The 20,343-nt window shown below is 42.0% G+C and overlaps 1 protein-coding gene across 5 annotated transcripts in view; it reads left to right on the forward strand.

Annotated features, from left to right (window-relative positions):
• Positions 1 to 20,343, forward strand: part of cadm3 (cell adhesion molecule 3) — a 99,895-nt gene that overhangs the window by 73,523 nt on the left and 6,029 nt on the right. The window contains exons 6-11 of one of the 5 annotated variants that reach the window (XM_031285977.2): positions 7,350 to 7,520; positions 8,139 to 8,229; positions 13,929 to 14,101; positions 14,530 to 15,024; positions 15,617 to 15,637; positions 17,943 to 18,059. In XM_031285977.2, the coding sequence (XP_031141837.1) occupies positions 7,350 to 7,520; positions 8,139 to 8,229; positions 13,929 to 14,101; positions 14,530 to 15,024; positions 15,617 to 15,637; positions 17,943 to 18,059 (1,068 nt within the window). Of the gene's footprint in view, positions 1 to 7,349; positions 7,521 to 8,138; positions 8,230 to 13,928; positions 14,102 to 14,529; positions 15,025 to 15,217; positions 15,440 to 15,616; positions 15,638 to 17,933; positions 18,060 to 20,343 lie in introns of those variants that run through there. The other 4 variants (XM_031285967.2, XM_036004993.1, XM_031285987.2 and 1 more) reach the window with 4 other exon arrangements.

Here is a 20,343-nt window from a genome sequence, read left to right on the forward strand (position 1 = left end):
GTCAGCGTGTGGAAGAAACTGCCTTCAAGTGCGGTTGGAAATGTTTATATCTGTAAATGATCTGATGGAAAACATTCATTTTGAAATATAAAGTCTACTTGTCCCAAGTGGCGGTTCTACATTGAATGGCGCCCTGGGCGAGACCCCCCCCTTCGAGCCCCCCCCCCCAAAAAAAAAATATTGCAATATAGAATCCAGTTATATAACTAATGTAATTACAACAGGAAAGACACTTTTTAAGGTGCATAATCTCCACCTCCAACATTGCCAAAAGACAATGAACACAATTCTGCACAAAATATGACAGTATAGGTTATGAGAACTTAAAATAAATATACACTATATACATAAATGTGCCAAAAATATATACAATCATAAAAAATGTAACAAGAGCAGAGAGCAACAATAATATAAAATATTAAGAATAATATACAAATAAAATATAGAAATATTCTAAATAGCACAAATCCTTCATCACACAAATGTGAAGACATACTAAAGAGAATCTAATTATTACACTATAGCACTAAGAACAGAAAACACAAACTAAAACTAAAAGCTGACCCCTCTGGCCTTTCTTGACGCAAAATCATCAATGATGTCATCGACAGGGACGGACTGGGACCAAAAATCGGCCCACCACATAAGATCACAAATACCACCCGTCCTTGCGCTCCCCTGAATATGTATAGCAACTCCTACTCCTTAAAACTACTAACGCCATTTAATGAGTGAGCAAGAATCTGTGAGAGTTGACACATTAAATACTTCAAAAAGTGCCATTTATTAATACAATAAAATGGTATACTCCTCATGAATCATAAAACAAGCTCTATATATATATATATATATATATATATATATATATATATGAATACATATGTTTTGTATCATTTCAAGAGGCTCTGTGCTTTAATTTGAAGAGGTCTATCATGAGTTTTTGTCTGCCTAAGCAGAAAAGCAGAAAAGCTACAATTCTCGTTAAGAACGTTTGCATGATGTGCAACGTTTATATAGGCTACTAATGCAATCATACAGTAAAGCATGCCTACTTCTTTTATTGTTGTAGTGTTTTGTCCACCACTCAGTTTTAGGCTCAGTTTTATCAAGGGCCAAAGTGTTTTAAGTTTAAGTGTTCGCCCGTGCCAAAAACCGCCACTGCTTGTGCCACATTGGGGGGGTTAAAGAACACAACAGGACGTCACACAACGGAGCCATTCATGACACTCCCGCCGCACCACCCTGCTGCGATCGATTGCTCGTCTGAATGTGCCCTGAGTTCTGATCAGTCCCCCCCCCCTCCATGGCCGCCACCACCGAAGCTTTGAAAATTCGCTGTTGATTAGTACTGAAGCTTCGAAGCACAAAAAATTGTATTCGGGTATTGCTTCTCTGCAAATATGTCTTGTATTTGACAAATGAATGGTTGAGTGCTCAGTTTCCTTTATATTTCACACTGAACAACCATCACTTCTCACACCTCTATCCTTACCTCTACACCGTCAGCTCTACATCATATTTCCGTTTGCATGGTCTGCTTGTACAGACCCAGCCTGTTCAGCGTTCTATATTTTGCACAGCAATTAAACCTCCAATTACTGATTTGTTGGCCACTTGGGAGCAGTGGAAAACAAGCTGCTACCAACACTGACATATTATCATCTATAAAGTTGATTAGGCTACATTATACAAGCGAGTTACAATACATGCATTCAACCCCAAAAATGTATACAGTATGTCGAACGTGGTGCAGTAGCAAATATTTACTTATTTAGATATCCAGCAGATACTGAGCAACATTATGATTCATTTGGAGTTGTGTTTGTGTCCAATATTTGTGTCCACAGTCTTTCAGCTCTGTTTTGGTCTCCACTAACTCCTCAGGTAAATATTGTATGTAGCTCTTGAACTGCTAATGCTCCACCATGTTCATCAGCGAACTGTGCCAGTCTGCAGTTTGGTTTTGGATGGGTGGTGTACAGTTGGTTTATCAAACCTGAAATATCGGACCTGGAAATTAGGCTACAGTATGAGAATGTTGAGAGAGAAACAAAACAGTAAGGCTGCAGGCCTGAAAACTAAAATAACGAGCTGCAAGACACTGAGAAGCTCCGCAGCAGCGAGGGGAGCTGTAGTGATACTTCTCTGTTACTTCATCACTAGGATTGATGCCTTTCCCTGTTAATATAGTCTCACATTGCCAGACCTATCACCACAGCGCTGTGGAGTAAGGTCTGGCTACACCACAGATGCATTCTGGGATAGGAGAAAAAAAAACTGGGTTGTTTGCATTTCTTTAAACCAATCACAATCCTTGTGGGCGGCGCTAAGCTCTGGACGCAGCGATGGTGGCTCTGCTAAATAGTCTGAGGAAGGAACTTGTTTTGGTGGAACATTTGCACCCAAAAGAAAATTCCACATACAATATTAAATGAAGTTATCTGTTCACACAATACTGTAACGTGAGCTATTTAAATTAGCTGGATACATAATTGAACCTCAGTTGCTCTTACCAGTGTATCACCATGTGTACTTTGTCCACAGCAATCCCACCAATCGGTCCCAAAACGTCCCAGTTAGAAAGGAAATGCCATAAACATATTCTTTGTAAATCTTTACAATCATTCCCATAAAGAACCAAGCAGGCCTGCCTTGTTGCACGATCCAAATTTTCTTCAAAACTTTCCATTTTCAGCATGTAGCTTGCTAGCTCGAAGTTTGTTGTTGTTTGTTGTTTCCTGAAGCAAACAGAGTTTGGGAACAGCAACACACAGATAGTGGAAGGTGAGGGGCAGGTCAAGCAATTATCCTGGAAATGTACTTCTGTTGATCCAGACTACCGTTAATACAACAATGATTATAGTTACTTTAAATACAGTTTAAGCGTCAGTTCCTCCTTACTTTTTCTCACTTAATTTTATTTGTCCAGGTTATGACATGACTCTAAGATGTCTGGCTCTAAAATACAATGTTGGTAAATAGAATTGTGGTGCTCACAGCATTGAAAAAATGACTTTAATGATTTGAAAAAAATCCAACAGTAACCTCTGTTTCCAGAAACAACATCCTGGTTACTCTGGGTAATGCACAAAACACACTCGGAACAGCATTTATTGGAATTACTTTCTAACAAATAACTTTCCCTAGTATGAATACCTCTTTACAGCCTGTTCTGTGGATAATGCAGAGTAAGACACCAGGATGTGTGGAAAATTCACTTTTTCCTGCTGTGTGCAGCACAATTGAAATTTAATTCAACTCCATGTTATATGGGTGGAGACAGGAATATCAAAGAGGAACATCTCAAAATAGGGCTGAACGATTAATTGCTTTTGCGATAATATCGCGATATGTTAAAACGCGATTTCCTAATCGCAAAGGCTGCGATTTGGTCACATGACTCGCGAGAGCAAATCAGTCTGCACTCCGCAGAGAAAGCATCAACTAGCACGCTAACGCTACGTCGTACCATGAGCTGATTTCTGTCATTCAAACAACTCTGAGTTGTAGTTTAAAACTTTTACAGCCATTTTAATAAAATGAAGGATTTTATTCGGGCTTGAGTCTATACATGCAGTTAATGGATACAGGCACACAGAACTCAAGGCTCGGTTGGCAACGGTTAGCTCTGATTAGCGGTTAGCTCCGGTTAGCTCCGGTTAGCGGTTAGCTCCGTTATAAAGATATGGAGTGGAGGAGCTGCCACTGAGAGGGGTAACAACCAGACTCTGATAAATGTCGTTCGGGGAGCTTTCACAGCAGCGTGGCCGCGGTGTTTCAACAGTTTTATTAGTACAGTTGCAACTAGCTAACGTAACGATAGCCTCTCTGAACAAGTGCACACGGCAGCACGCAGCTTCACGAGGGGGAGGGGCTGGAGGCATCTCCTCTCTGTGCACTGTAAAAAAAAAAATACACTTATGTATGTGTGTATATATATAGATATATACTATATTTTTACTTATTTAACTGTCTAGTGTGTAATTGTGTGTTCATACTATAAATTATTATATTATTATTCTTTGTTGAATAATACAGAAGACAAAGAGCTTAAAAAAATAATCGAATATCGAATCACAATCGCAATATTTGGGAAAAAAATCGCAATTAGATTATTTTCAAAAATCGTTCAGCCCTATCTCAAAACCAGGACAAAATGAAAAAAAGGACCTGTATGGCTAAAAATATGTATTTTTCTTTTTTTATTCAGTTGAACAGGCCCTTTAAAAGGAAGGGTCTGTTAGTTTGAACCTAATCCAGTGTAACACAACCTGTTACTGCTTCCCAGTCCGATATGCTTGTGCTCCGCTTGCAGCTGACTTGCAAATCAACCCTGATTATCTAATAATAAACTGAGGAAATGTGAATTATGAGTAAATGTGCGTCACTGCTGTCTTGGGGAAAAAACACTTAATCTGACTGCATCTTATTTTTTCCTTTATGAATGTGTTGAGTCAGTTCCATGACCTCTTGGGCCTGAAAAACTATTAAAACTCAATTGTATGATTTCGGAAAAATACTGTACACAGGAGTCACTGCGTAAACATACGGGATTTTTTCAGTCCCAGTTCTGGTTTTGGAGATCCATGGTTTTTAATAAAGGCTATATACTGTCTGTGTTTGTGTGTGCAGTGAGAGGGAGAGAGAGAATAGTGAGTGAGGCAGACGGTGACGAAAAGACTCCTCTGAGTGGCGTAGGATTATTGAAATGCACCTGGAAAGTAAACTAATTTTCTCCACGGGTCAGAGAACTGGTTATGGTAATAAAAAGAGAGATGTCATTAGATTCAGTGGTATTTGAAGAGTTCTCTGGTGGGGGGGGGTGGAGGGGGAGGAAGAAGAGGGGTCTGTGATAGCTGTGTTTGAGAGAGAGACAGAGAGGAAAAAGTGTGTGTTTTCCAATCTTCTCCCCTACCACTATCTCTGCCTCCTCTGTGTATATGTTATTCATAATCTTGACCTACATGTGCCCATGCTTGTGTGTGTGTGTGTGTGTGTGTGTGCAAGAGAAGGCGATAAGGTTCTGGTCCACTTTCCAAGATTCACCAACCACTTTCACGGTCTGACCACCCAGTTTTATATTTTTTTCTTACAATAGGGTGCAATCTCTGGGTGACAGTCTTCCCCGTGTTTATGCTTTCATACTTTGTCTAACTCTAGTGCTGCTGCTGCTGCACAGACCCACCTGCACCCACTTTTTCTTTTTATCCTGCGCAGACTGCTGTGGCTGCTGCCAGAAATGTGAAATAAAGGAATAAAAAGGGAAACAACATCAAATGGAAATGTCTCTATATGAAAATCTGAGCATATTTTAATACTTTACACTTGCCTCATAAAAACAGACCTGTTTTATCACTCTAAATAACAAACTATGGTTGCAACAGATTGCAGTTACAGTAAGATGCTTTAGATTCTTTTTATTTACCAAAATAAAAGTCTCTTCCTGGGTTTAGTTGCATCTGAATCCTCATTGATGGAAATGCAAGCTGTTTATTCCTAAGCAACAGCGAGCGAGTGAGTCCAAGAAAGCTGGGCTTAGCAACATTAGATCTTTGGCCTCTCTCGTCCCTTTGGTGTCCTTGAGCACGACACATCACAGACTGGCCTGGTTAGTAAACATGAGCGGGCTGTGTGCAGTTCACTGATGTTACATTACAGGAGTTCTCGCTACTGAAGGAAACTGACATTTTCATTTCCCTCTGACTGCCATTTGGATCTGCCAAGATGCAACATAGACTTTTGCAGCTTTGAGGATGCCATGAAGTAGCTTTGAGATTTCAATTTTCTTTACATTTTTCCTCATGAACAAGGATGTTGTAGCAGGATGTAAGACTGAAAGGATTTGATAGCCTACTGTATGTTACCAGAAGAAACTGTTGTTACACAGGATGGAGTTGTTATATATCCCCTTTTAGAAGTACGGATATTAAAGTAAATCACAGCACTTGGAACTTCATCATTGATTCATCTCAAGATTAGCTTTTTGATTAATAGCTTAGGCTATAAGATATCAAAAAGAGAGCAATATGCACAAGATGGTGTCTTCAAATGATTTCTTTTTTCTGACCAACCCAAAGATATTCGATGTACAACGATATACAACAGATGACCAGGGTAACCTTAGCTTACTGGCTGGTAGCATGCAGGTAAAGACCCAGGGTAATGTTAGCTTACCGGCTGGTAGCATGCAGCTAAAGACTGAGCCTGAGGCTAACCTTACCCTGGTAAGGTTAGCCTCAGGCTGGTAGCATGCAGCTAATGACACAGGGTAACTTACTTACTTAGCTTACCGGTAGCCGCAGCTACGACACCATGGCCACTGCCGGAGTCAGACATTCAAACAACAGAACAAAGAATTCCTCCTGCTTCCCTGAAGTCACAGGTGTGGCAACATTTTGCCTTCCCGTTGAGTGAGTTATGGAAACAAACAACGAAAGTAAAGCATGTGGGCTGTCACGGACGTTAAGGTGTGTTCAGGTGCATCTTGGTAAACTAAAGGTGCTTTCAATTGCACTTCGTAAATTTTGAAAAACTCAAACTGTTGTTGTAAAGTACCCTTCTGCCATGTAGTGGCTCTTATTGTGGCATTGCTGTAACTATTGAAAAGAAAGTTTAAATCCAATCGAATCGTGACCTTACAATCGAAAGTAAAATCGAATCGTGACACCCCTACTAATTAACTAACCGTTTCAATACTAAACCCATTTTTGTCAAACTGAGAGAAATACACAGCAGATATGTTACTGCTGCTAGTCCTAGTTACCGTCAAGGCAAAGATAGACCTGCATGTTTTTATGATAGGAAGTTTTTTTTTTTGTGAGAGAATAGTAGGGGTGGGAATCACCAGAGGCCTCACAATATTATATCATCACAATACTTATGTCACGATATATTATTGCTATTTTGAACATATTACAATATTCTGTGATATATTGCAATTTATTACATTTTTTTTAACTTCAAATTGTTCACTTTTGTTCAATTTCAAATTATTTCCCCAAAAGTAAACTTTGTCTACATGTTTTATCTAAAAGGATAACCTCTCTGTTTGTTCATCTCACTTCAATTGTATTGCTGCAAAATAGCAATATATATATATATATATATATATATATATATATATATATATATATATATATATATATATATGTTATGTACAGTTTTACAACATGAAACCACCACATCCTAATTACATGCAAAGAACCTTTTTTAGTGCCTTAGTGTGTGTGTGTGTGTGTGTGTGTGTGTGTGTGTGTGTGTGTCTGTGGTATTTCTGTATCTGTGTTGTACTAGTGTTGTTCCTTCCTCTTGACTGTCCCCTTCCCCCCTCGTGTCCTTCTTCACCTCAGGACGTCCAAACGTGGTGGAGTCCGTTCCAGATGATCCGACATACAACGTGAGCAGCGAGCTCACCCTGGAGGTGAGCCGCAGTGACGACAAGGCCCTCATCACCTGTGCCGTCGACCATCCCTCTCTCGCTCCGGGGGACAAGAGGAGCGAGCACGCTCTGCGAGTGTTGTGTGAGTCAACTGAGAAAATCGGGAGGAGTGTGGGGGGGGGGGGGGGGGTACAGAGGATACTGGGTAAAGAGAGAGGGAGAGTAGAGGACAGACACATGTGAGACGGAAATGCAAAATGCAACTTTGAACTGCTGTCTTTTTTTTTCTATTTCTGCCTTGCTCTTCTCATTTATTAGGCAGCAGAAGCACATTTTCCTCCTTTGCAGTTTGATCTCTGCTCCAATAATTTCACATTAGCTGCCTGTAATAATCACCACACAGGAATGTAACCTTCCTCTGCTGGTGCACTTGCCCAGAGTTGAGTCACTGTGGATTAGAAGAGCAGGTTATCATCCAAATTAATCTATAAATGGATCCACGTCGGAGTCTGTGTCGGTGCTGCCACCCTGTGGGCGAGACAGCGGAACTGCATCGCAGAGGGAAAGTGATGTCGTTGTGTAAGGGGTTATGTCATTGTGGGAGGCAGAGAGATGGGGACGCCTACTGGATGCAGATGGGAGTAGATTTGAGACGGGGATGAGACTGTTTGCATGTCTGTACGGTTATGAGTCCTGTGTTATGTAACTACACTCTGTGTGTGTTTGTGTGTGTGTTTGTGTGTTTGTCTTCCACTTACAGATTCCCCTGACGTGCGGATCACGCCTGAGAGCAATCTGCCTAGAGAGGGGGAGAAGTTTTATCTTCAGTGTGTGGGCAACGGCAACCCCGAGTAAGACACACACGCATGCACGCACGCACGCACGCACGCACGCACACACACACACACACACACACACACACACACACATTTTATTGACACCATATCTGCCTGTGTGTATGTAAACACACAAACACATTTTCTCTGATTTCAATGCAGTCTAGACACCATACGCATTTTACCGGCGTAAGAAGACTTTATAGTACATGTTGCACATTTTGTATGCCAGCGCCACAGCAGCACAAGAGTGTTTCATGTGGCATATCTGTATGAACCTTGCAAATGTAATTCTCAACTGAGCTTCAGTAAAGTTCTTCCTGCTTGTTTACTGCAGATTGTCCAACAAATCTACGATAGGTGTCTACTTATATGACTTTGATATATATATATGACACCTCCATGGTGAAGGTATGGTTAGGTTTAGGCAACTAACTAACCACCTAACTACTTGGTTAAGGTTAGGGAAAGATAGTGGTCATGGTTAGAAGAATCCGCCGTTGACTGTTGGTGGGAGACGCCACTGTGTTTGGTGTCAAGATCAGACACTTTAAAAAAATGCTATAACATAAAGCTACTCCCATCTTTACCTTTTCGCAGTACCACAAGAGTTCAGTAATTTGAATATTGGAACATTCATTACAATTGTGAGGTGAGGATGAGGACAGTTTCGGATGGCCACTTAATTCAGGGTTTATGTACTGTCTTTCATTTAGTGCTTGTAGCCTTTTTATCGTCTCTTCTCAGCCAGTGCTAATGTCCTCTCTCACCTCAATGACTGGAAATAGGTGTGAGTTCTTAATATTATTATTATGTCCAGTAAATTTCCCAATAGATGATCATTTATATCAAGCCAATGCTTCCTCTAGCATAGGAATCTCTTCTCTTTTTCTCTAAAGCATGTGCTGATGGAAGCCCTGAATCTTATAAACAGGGCCAGGTGCTGCTGTCCTTGCCCCATTCAAAGCTTTCACCCCTGCTCATGGAGAGGCAATAGATTTTAGAGGCAACTAAGACCAGCATATAAAAAAACAGACATACGTATCCAAAAAACAACTACATTTAGTTACTGAAAAGTTGACAAATAACACGACAGGTCCGCAATCCAATCAATAAAAATGCACATACACACACACACACACACACACACACACACACACACACAGGATTCACACAAGAAGCAGCACTGACAGTCTGCACACACTTGTAAGCAATCCCACACTAACATGTTTAATTTCTCACACCTCGCGCAAGTACTCACTTGCTCAAACATGATATGTACATAAACACACACACATGGGCACAGTTAGCGAAAACATCTGCTTGTACAAGCTCTCCCGTGTTCACTGATACAGTGTGTACACAACATTTGTGGTGCTCACAGACAGAAACAAACTACAAACCCCCGTCCTAAATCCTGCCCACACAAATACACTCTTTTTTTCCCTGGCCTTTCTGCATTATAGATGAACCTTCAGCCAACCAGCCCTATCGATCCACTCTCCTGCCCTCCTTGCCTCCCTCCATCCCTCCATCATTGGGTATCTCTCCGCCGCCGTGTCACTCACGGCTTGTTCACTCACGGCTCGTTCACTCCTCTTCGTCTTGTCACGATGCCTCGTTGCCCTCCTCCTCCGCCTCCTCCTCTCCCCGTCCTTTCCTATAACTCTCCTCTATCTCTCCTCACACCTTTTCCCCCTAAACCCCCCCTCCTTCTCCCCTCTCTCCCCCTGTCAGCTCATCACAGGAGTGGCTGGGAATAAGACTAGCCGGTTAGTTTGATTGGCAGGTGGAACAGATAGGGGGCGGAAAAGTAGGAGGTGGCTGTCATCGCATGAACGTGCTTTAACGCGCAGCAGCGGAGTCGATTAAATTATAGATGGGAGAAAAGCGAGGCGTGCACAGAGTGCAGCGGTCAGGGGTTCAATTCCCACAGGGACCACCTAAGCTAGAAATCTATTTACTGTATTTGTGATATAATTAGACACTCTGGGAGAAAGCATCCACTAAATTATGTATGTTCTATATAGGACATATTCATGTTCTATGGTAATAAAGGGTTCTATGTAGTTTAAATGGCCCTGACAATGTAAGGCTTCAGAGTTCAGATCCTGATCCGGATCACGATACACAGAGAGGCTTTAGATACAATAAAGTGTACGCTGAGTGGCAGAGGCTATACGTAAAAAAAACATGGCTATATAGAAACTGTGAGATCGCTGTAAAAAATGACAGGGGAAGGAGGAGTAGCGAGGAAAAGAAAACAAGCCGACAGGAGAGGGAGAGGTGAAAACGGAGAAACGCGGGGGCGGAGAGGAGACAGAAAGATTTGGTGACAAGCAGCGAATGACGAAGACAGAGAGAGGGAGAGCAAACAAAAGAAAGTGCTGTGTGTGTGTGTGTGTGTGTGTGTGTGTGTGTGTGTGTGTGTGTGTGTGTGTGTGTGTGTGTGTGTGTGTCTGCGTGCACTAGAGAGGGCGAGACCAGGGGAGCGTGCTCAGCTGTGTGTACCGCCGCTTGTGAATGAGCTAGTGTCCAATCAAATCAGATACAGCTTGACCCCGCAGCTGTCAGTCAAAACCCAATCACTGCAACGACACCTTTCCTTCAACACACCCAGCCACTCAGATCCCTCTCTTCCCCCACCAATCAAACTCAACAAACGTCACACTGTATTCCATGATACACACTTTTCTCTTTCCGTGGTCACATCCTGTCAGCTTCAAAAGAATAACTTACCATATCAAATTCCATACTGTGTTTCCTTGACGCCCGGCAAAAAGAGCTTTCCAACAGCAGAGAAAGGAATTTGTGCTTTACCTTCTTTTTTATATTTCACAACTATTCAATCAGCATGGCCCAGGAGTGCTTGCATCACATTTCTGAGCTTGGAGTTATTTAACCAAGACTGTTTACCGAACACATTTACAGCTAAAAAGCCTTGCATAACTTTAACCTATTGCGTGTGTACTTCCTTATGTGTGCACGGTCATGGCCACGGTTAGAAAACAGCAGGTGACATGTAACAGGATTACAGTAATCTGTAACCTGTAAAAGAATAGGGCCGGCAATATTCTACAGTATATTTCTCTTATTGTTAACAAAGACCAAGACCAATATTGTATTACTAACAAGTATTGCCTGTGTAGCCAAAGTCTGATATAGTTTATTCTGTTATAGTTCACAGCATTGCACTCAGTGACCTGTTCCTTGTCACAAGGCTTTATTCTGAGTCAAATCAGCCGTCCTGCTGCCGTAAATGCTCCCTAGTGCATCAAATGTGTATTAATCCGCAGCTGAAAATAGTCCCCCTACAAATGCACTATTTACTCCTGTTTGAGTGACCTTTGCTAGTGCCCAGCTGCTTTGAGAAATGACTTTGCTTTGTTTGTAAATTAAACTGCATATTTGTAACACATCTTTAAACCGACTATAATTTATGTTTTTGGCCACAGAGGTGCAGCACAATATGTTGTAAACAACACATTTTATCACCTTATAAAGTTGAATTAGCAAACAGTGGCTTATTTACACATCAAGCAGACGCAGAGCAACATTAGCATTCATTTGCTTACTTTTAGCTTCTTTTTTTTTCCTTTCATAAGGAAGCCGCAGACTTTGTCTTTCTGTTGTTTGGGGCTGGGCAGGGAGTGACAATGCAGCTGCCTGATTTGTCTTGAAACTACGCTGATGAGAGCTGACTGAATCAAAACAGTTGGACTGTGGACTGTAAAACCAAAACTCTCTCTCTCTCTCTCTCTCTCTCTCTCTCTCTCTCTCTCTCTCTCTCTCTCTCTCTCTGTCTGCTGTCATTTCATCCATTTATTTTTTTCATAAAGAATAGATTAGAGCAGCTTTAAACATATGTCCATCTTCTGTAGGAACCAATGGGCTTGGGACTGAGACAGCGTAGTCAGAAAGTCATGGCAGGTTGACTAATGTGTAGATTTGTTCAACATAAGAACAACATAAAAATAACACCAGCTTTATCCTTTAATAATCTCTAACTGTATAACTACTGATCAGACAACAGATACTTTTGGTACTTTTAAGTGATGGATTACAGAGATTTTAGACATTAACATAATTTAGCAAATTTTACATGAATAATTTAGCAAAAACACCCAATAGCACATTCTTTACAGGGATAATGATTATAGCTGTGAGAGGGAGGGATACGCAGAACCAAAGTACCCATAATTGCGTTAAAGAATGTCTTCAAGCATATCATGACTTGTGTGCAGTGTTTATTAATGCATGCATGCTAATTGAAAAGTTTCCACCAAAGCAGAGCTCGTAGCCAAGAATAAAACACAGATTTTAGACATGCATGGTGGGAATTATCAGCGTGGTCTGACCAATCGCCTTTCTGCACTTAAACTAAGTACTTGCTGTATAACAGTGATTGACTTTTGAGCATTATGTGCAATAACACTACGCAATTTACAGCCTTGTAAATGTGAAGTTAATTGATCAGTTAATTGCACATTATATAGCATTTGGAGGCAGTGTAATACAACAGCTGATTCCATTTTACTGCAGGTAACCAGACGATGTAGCCAAACATGGTCAGGACACGCTTGTTTCAAATACTTCATGGATGAATATTCATTTGCCTCAGGACAGCTGGAGCTCGTTGGGATTTATATTCCTAAAATGACATATATTCAAAACTTGAAGCTTTCGAATAAGTCCACAGTCTCCCAAGTGTTTGCTCAGCAGCAGGTGTCAAGGGAGTAGACCATGATTCTCATTAGCTTTCAGTCAGTTTGAGAATTTTGCCCAGCAGCAACAGCAGATAGAATTGTAGGTTTTTGCCTTTTTTAGAAACATCCAACTAGATTTTTAAATATTGGTCTAAAGGAGCTGGATCTAGGAGATGTATTGTTCCTGCCTTTAACAGTTACTGCACAAATAACCACCTGGACTCCATCGTCAATTTACAGATTGCACCTTTAGGTGTCGCTGAGTTTTTTTTTTTTCCTTCACATTTCCAAGAGCGTTTAATCAGTCCAACCCATTCGGGTCTGTCCCCGCTTCAGTCTCCCCCGTCATTGTAATTACTGTACAGCGCTTAAGGAATCGTACATTTACATAATTGATTCTTTTATCAAGACACGTCTCGCTATCTCTCTCATACGCGATCTGTTATGCAGAATGGATTTTTTTTTTTTTTAACGCTGGCTGATTTGAAATGCTGATCTTTGTTCTGTTGTCTTCTTCTCCATCCATCTCTTTTAATCACTTTCCTTCTTCAAGCTGTGGCACTCCTCCAAACCCCTCTTTCCATCATTTCCTTCATCACTCCTTTTTTCACTTTCACCATCTGCAGCCCCCCCTCTCTCTCTTTCCATCGTTCATTCTCTCCTTCTCCCTCTGTCCCTTCTCTATTTTCTCGCTGTAACATCCATCTCTTTCTCTCATGCGTTCTCACTTGCTCTCCTCCACTGCTTTTATCTTTTTCCGTCTTCATTCCACCCAGCCTCCCCTCTCCTCCAACCATTTTGCCTCTTTCCATCTCTACTTCGCCCTTGATCGTTTCATCTTTTTCTCTTTGTCCTGCAGCACTTGTCACAGCTCCCTTCTCCTCTCATCACTTCAACCCCCTTTTGATTTTTACTTCTTCTACTTTTTTGTGTAAAAAATGTGCGGAGCACACAGTTCAACTCAGGACTCTCATTCTTTGTGTTTCTTTCTCTCTCCTGTTTCAACAGGCCCACCTCTTACAGGTGGGAGAAGAAGGATGGAGAGCTCCCCCCACTGGCCAAAGCCGACGGTGCTTTCTTGCGCTTCGAGATGCTCAACAAATCCGATAATGGCGTCTACCTCTGTGAAGCCAACAACGGCATAGGAGACAGCCTGGGGGAGTACACACTGCTGGTGCAAGGTAATACGGAAAAGGAAAACAGTCAGAAATGTGTTGTGGGAAAGAGGAAGACTGATGTAGAGAAAGAGTTGGGATGTCTTCTTCTTTTACTTTTTTCTTCATCACGTTTCTTTATTTCTGTCATTTGTTGTGGCTTTTTGCCTGTACTTCTTCCACCGTTTTTCTCTTCTGATTTTCTTTCGTTTCTTTCCTCCTGTTTTTCTTTGTTGTTTTATTTTATTTTTTTCTCATCCAAACGCGCCACCATGACCGACACCACCGCCTACCATCCAACCGCTTTCGCTCGTTCTTGCGCTTCTTTCCCTTTCACTTTGATGTGTCCCATTCGTTCGATTCCATGGCCATTTTTGCGCTTTGCTTGCTCATTCCCACTCCTCCTCCTGCGCTTCATCTTCCTCCTCGTCCTCTTCGTCCTCCTCCCTCCCAAGGCCTCATGGACCCAGACTCCCCAGACGCCACCTTATCCTTCCTTGACTCTCCATCCTCTCCATCCTCCTCCCTCCCACCCTCCTCTCCCCCTGATGTCTTCTCTGGCTCCGGCTCTGATCCCACTTACTCCTACTCCTACCCTTCTCTCTTCGCCTCCACCTCCTCCCCCGAGCCTTCCCCAGACTCCTCACCTTCCCCAGACTCCTCACCTTCCCCAGACTCCTCACCTTCCCCAGACTCCTCACCTTCCCCCACCTCCTTCGTGGCTGACGTGTCGACCACCGTCTCTGAATTCTCCACCACCACCCTCTCCAACGCCCTCTTCCCTGACCTGCCGCTCTCTCCCTCCTCCTCCCTCACTCCCCCTCCCTCCTCCACCCGGACTCCTCCTCCCTCCTCCGCAAGCATCGCTCCTTCCACTGCCAACCCCTCCCTCGCTTCCTCCCTCACTCCCTCAGTTTCCGTCCGGCTGAATGGAGTTTACACTTTCACAGGTAAAACCATCTGAGCTACACACACGCACACACACACACACACACACACACACACACACACGCACGCACTTGCAAACAAGAGAGCCACAAGAAGCTTAGTAATGGAGTGGAAAAACAAACCCCATTCAAGTTACTCCTTTGCTATTTCTTTTTTTTTCATAAATACACAAACTGTGCTTGCATTGTGGAGCAGTCAAGGATACTGGGAGCTGGTTTTACATGCACACACACACACACACACACACACACACACACACATGCAAACACAAACACATACTCAAAGCAGTCAAGGATACTGGGAGTTTGTTTTACATGCACACACATGCAAACACTATAGGCTACTAAAAGCTGACAGCAAGACAAGAATTGAAGAAACACAATGAAGGAAATAATGGCATTCGTGTGGCCCTTTCACAGCTGTTTCATGTTTTTTTTTTTTTTCTTGTTTTCCTCTTTCCTCCTGTTGATAATCCCTAACCCCAACCCGAATCCTCCGACACACACTCCTCCACTCATCTAACCAACCAACCATCCATCCATCCATTCATCAATCTAATCATCCAACAATCCATCTACTCATCCACTTGAGAAGATGCTGCAGACAACATTGCAGGTATAACTTTTCCACCAGTCATCTGTCGTTCTGACTCTCTGTCGTTCTAACTTTTTCGTCCACCTGTCTGTCTGTCTGTCCATCTGTAGGTCTGACTGTCTGTAGCTCTGTCTGTTTTTGCCTGTCTGTCCCTCTGGAATAAAAACCCAGTCTGGGGACACTTTGAACCTTAGAGTGGAGCGATGAATAGTTCATACTCTTGCCCACGTACTGCTTTGTTGTTGCCCATACATGCACAGACACGGGTTCAAAGCTCTCTCTCACACACACACACACACACACACACACACACACACACACACACACTCATGCAACACATATTGACTCACACCAGGCACTAACATCTATCTCACAAAGACATGCACAAGCATGACCTCTTAAGTGGTACAAGTTCCACTTCCTCTGTGTGGGTTTCTCTATGTGTGTGTATTTTTTCTGTGTGTGTGTGTGTGTGTGTGTGTGTGTGTGTGTGTGTTTGTGTGTGTGTATTTGTGTGTTGGGGGTGGGGTGGGGGGTTGTTCTCGAGGTGTTCTTGGGTCTTGTCTGCTTTCCTTTGATGCTGACAGCAGGATTTATGGGCTCATTCCCAGTCTCGCCTCGTCAGCATGCCCCTCTCACCTCTGCGCTGGCCAGCCAGAGTGTGCGTTCCACTTTCTGTGTGTGTGTGTCATTCTGACTGGTGCTCAAGTCTCCTCTCCCCCGTCTTCTCCCTGTTCTCTATCGGCGACTGGCCTCTGGCTGGCCGTTGTCACACCCCTTCACTTCTCTAACTGGCTGAAATGTGACTTTTTTGGCCGTGAATTGGCCGTTCCCCCCATCATTTGGCTTTTTCATTCAGCTGGTTCCCTTTTTTTACTTTCAGTTTTGTCAGTTTTTATATTTCTGGTGGTCAGTGGCTGTTGCTGTGCCTCTATCTCTCGTTCCTGTTCTCTGATTGAATGTACTGTATATATTAGCTAGCTGTTTCCTGCTTTGAATGGTTGAATTCCTGCCCTCCACATTGGTTTGACCCCTCAAACAATCACCAAGTGCAAGCCAGTCTTTCCAACACTATTTCCTTTTTATTCCTCCATTATCTGTTGTTATTGGGTTTTTTTTATCTGTGTTATGCTTTTTGGTATAAGAAGTGCTGCTTTCGATCTGAGTGACTTTCAAAATGACTGTCTGTCTGAAAAGTCAGGCGAAATAAATGATGTATCAAATTATTTCTGCGCAGATTGCTTTCTTCTCTGAGGGGCAAGTAGAAGTGGCTGAAGCAAAGCAATCTCTGTTGTTGGGTGAAAATGCATAAAGTAAAGGACAGTGTACTATTTTGGGAGCACAATGTCAAAAAATCTACTGTAACAAATACAATTTAAATATTTTAAATACATCTTAAGCATGCCCTTTAATATACTATGCACAATTAACTAGATTTAATGTGACACAAATCAAGTCTTCTTGTCTGAAATATACTAGAGGATACTTTTTCCTCATTTTGAGCATAATGTACGTGTATTTAAGTAAATATAATTAATACATACATATAATTGTATGTAGACAGGTGCATTGGGTCATGAACTCTGACTGTGAATGAACCAAATTCCCACATTCCCTGGTTGGTAATCCAGCCTTGGATTCCTCAATTCCTTCTTAATCCAATATTACTCCTTAATATCCTTCAGTTAAAGTGAAAAGATAGAAATCACCAACACTAAAGGAGAAGGATTTCATCCTATATCAGCAGCCTGTGTTCCCACAAGGTTGTTATAAGTGATTGGGACTTGGTCTGTAAACTGCTCAACCCTGTTGCATGTTAGTCACGAACCATATTTAATGGAGGGTGACACGGTGGCCTCCTTTCTTTCGCCTGGCTTTTTGTCATATCCTTGTCTTTGTCTTCTGAAAGTTTACTGCTGTGCCCGGGTATTATATATTGACAAGTCTTCTCCGCTCCTCTGTTCTTTTCTTTTCTCTCTGTCACTCACCCTATTATTCTCTCTCTCTCTCTCCCTCTCACTCTATTTCTGCTGCCTTTCATCATCTGTCTCCCGTTTCCACCAATATTCATATGCCACCCCTCCCTCTCTGCTCTCAATCTCTGTCTCTCTATACCTCTCTCCCCTTATTTCTCACTTTCTCTACCTCATTTTTTTGTTGCTCATTGTCTCTTTGTTTCTCAACCAATCTCCCTTTCCCTCTCTCTCTCATTATGTCTCCAATCTTATCTTTACTACATTGCTCCTCTCCTCTCCTCTCCTCTCCTCTCCTCTCCTCTCCTCTCCTCTCCTCTCCATCCCACCACCCTCTCCTTAAGACCCAACAGCCATGTCGACGTCTTCGGGGGTGGACCACGCCGTGATCGGAGGGGTGGTTGCTGTAATCGTCTTCATCCTGCTCTGCCTCCTCATCGTCCTGGGCAGATACCTCATCAGACACAAAGGTCACCTGCTCACACAGACACACAAACACACACGGACACACGCATGCATGCATGCATGCATTATGCATGAGCGTGCATAGAGATACACTTGCATAAATATGGAAACATGCGTACCAAGACTGGCTCTCGCAAACATGCATATGCATGCAAATGCAGGGACCCACAGAAGAAGCATAAACCCCACTTATTTTACTCTCAACGCAGGAAATGAATGAATAACAATAAGTGAATGTTTATTCATTGCCTTTTAATACATTTTGGTTCACACAACTTCCTGTGAGATTAGATGTCATGACATCAGCGATATTTCAGCGGCATATTTTATATAGTCAAATATGGGGATTAAAAATGTGGTAGAAATGTAATTGCTTTCTGGCCGTGATGTTAGTTAGTTAGTTACTCTGTTGCTCATGTGCTCTGTGAGTGGGAAACAACAAAACAGTGTTTATTTTTCTTTTTTCACAATTTCAGGTCTCAAAAACACTGTTTTTGCACATACACAAATAGAACAAAGCAAATTCAAATGTCTGAGCTCCAGCAGGGGACAGGTGAAGTTTAAATGGTACTAAGCCCATTTTAGCCCCCCAGGTGGCGCAGTTGATAAACACTTGCCCAGCCTCCAGCTGCTCCAGAATATTGAGGACATTCGCTTGGTGGCCAGTGTTCACAGATGCAAGGTCTGTGAGGGATCATGTCTGTGTCGCTGCACTGCTGACTCCCTCTGGTTGGGTAATGCACCTGTGCACAGAAGGGTGGGGGGTGATAGTGTGAACAAGGGCTGGGCGATATAAAGAAAATCATATCATATGACCAAATACCTCGATGTCGATATTGCGGCGATATTGTAAGGATGACAATTGGTGCTTTCACAAAATATTACACAATGAGATTTTAGATAAATAATCATCAGTAATGTGGATATAATGACTAAGTGGATAAAGGTAAAAATAATAGAACATTCTAAATTTCCAGATCTTGTATATTTAAAAACTTTGGAAATACTTTTTCGAGTTGTTAACAATTGCCTTACTGTCTGTATTCATTTTTTTTTTTTTTTAATTAAGAGAAGGTAATTATAATTTAAGACGGTTCTCTATCTTTGAAACTGGTGAAGTGAGGACTCATGTCAAATTTAGATGTGTTTCTAGCCTGACAAGCCATACCCACATCAAGATGTTGGATCTGGGAACTCACCATTGACAGGGCTCAATCCGAGGGGCGAGATAAACGGTTGTCTTTCAAATTCTCTCTGCACGCAATAGGATATCACTATAATCAACCAGAGCAACGAAGAAGGTAGCAGAGCTAGTTGATAGATTAAACTGTTGCCGTATCCGGTCGGCAAAACTCCGAACACATCTTCCTTTTTTAAGAATGACTTCAGTGCCGTTCTTTGTTCTTTTCTCAAAGAAAAGCTTAACTCCAAGTCTTCCAGAGTCATGGCCAAAGCTGATTCGAAAGACTGCTGTTCGCCAGCAGCAGCAGCCATAAGCCCGCCTACCGACTCTATACACAATGTGATTGGCCCGGCTAGAGTTTGGTTTTTCCAGCTCGCAAGCCAACGGAGAGTTGCTAGACCCCCTGGCTGCAAATTACATTTGCTGCTGCTAGGGTGGTCTAGATTTCTAGGCTAATGTGTTTCAGTTTTGGGGGTTAAATTATGGAATGAACTTAATGATGAGTTGAAAGTAGAAGTAGAAGTCTCTGTTGAGTTTCAAAAAAGCTTTAAAATCTAAAATAATTAAGGGTTATCAAGTAATTTGATTAATATGTAAAATGACTAGGATTGTATTTAGTTTCATTTAGTTTTGTTGGATTTCTGGGTGATTCTATGAGTATTATAGGATAGGCAAAAATAAGCCTTGGCTTCAGCCTATTGTTTTTTCGGCTAGCTACGGTGGCAAATTGTGGGAAATAACTGTTTCTTTCATGTATATTAACCAAAATAGAATTATTCATCATCATCATCTTGTTAGTTCAGAAGATTACATCACTTCACTGTAATGCATCCTTTAAAACCAGGAAAAGACAACACTTATATCATATAAGGATATCCAAAATCTAAGACGATTTCTAGTCTTATATCACGATATTGATATAATATCGATATATTGCCCAGCCCTAGTGTGAAGCTCCTCATTGTCTGCTGAAAGCATCTGTTGTGTGTTTGCGGGCCAGCAGTGGAGTGAGCAATTACACTGACTGTAGTACATGAACATTGTTCATTGCCTGTCATTTCACTGGCATTATGTGAGAGCGAATGCAGATAGTTCTCACTACTGAA

Source organism: Sander lucioperca, chromosome 9 (genome assembly GCF_008315115.2).
Source record: "Sander lucioperca isolate FBNREF2018 chromosome 9, SLUC_FBN_1.2, whole genome shotgun sequence".
NCBI classification, from domain to species: domain Eukaryota; kingdom Metazoa; phylum Chordata; class Actinopteri; order Perciformes; family Percidae; genus Sander; species Sander lucioperca.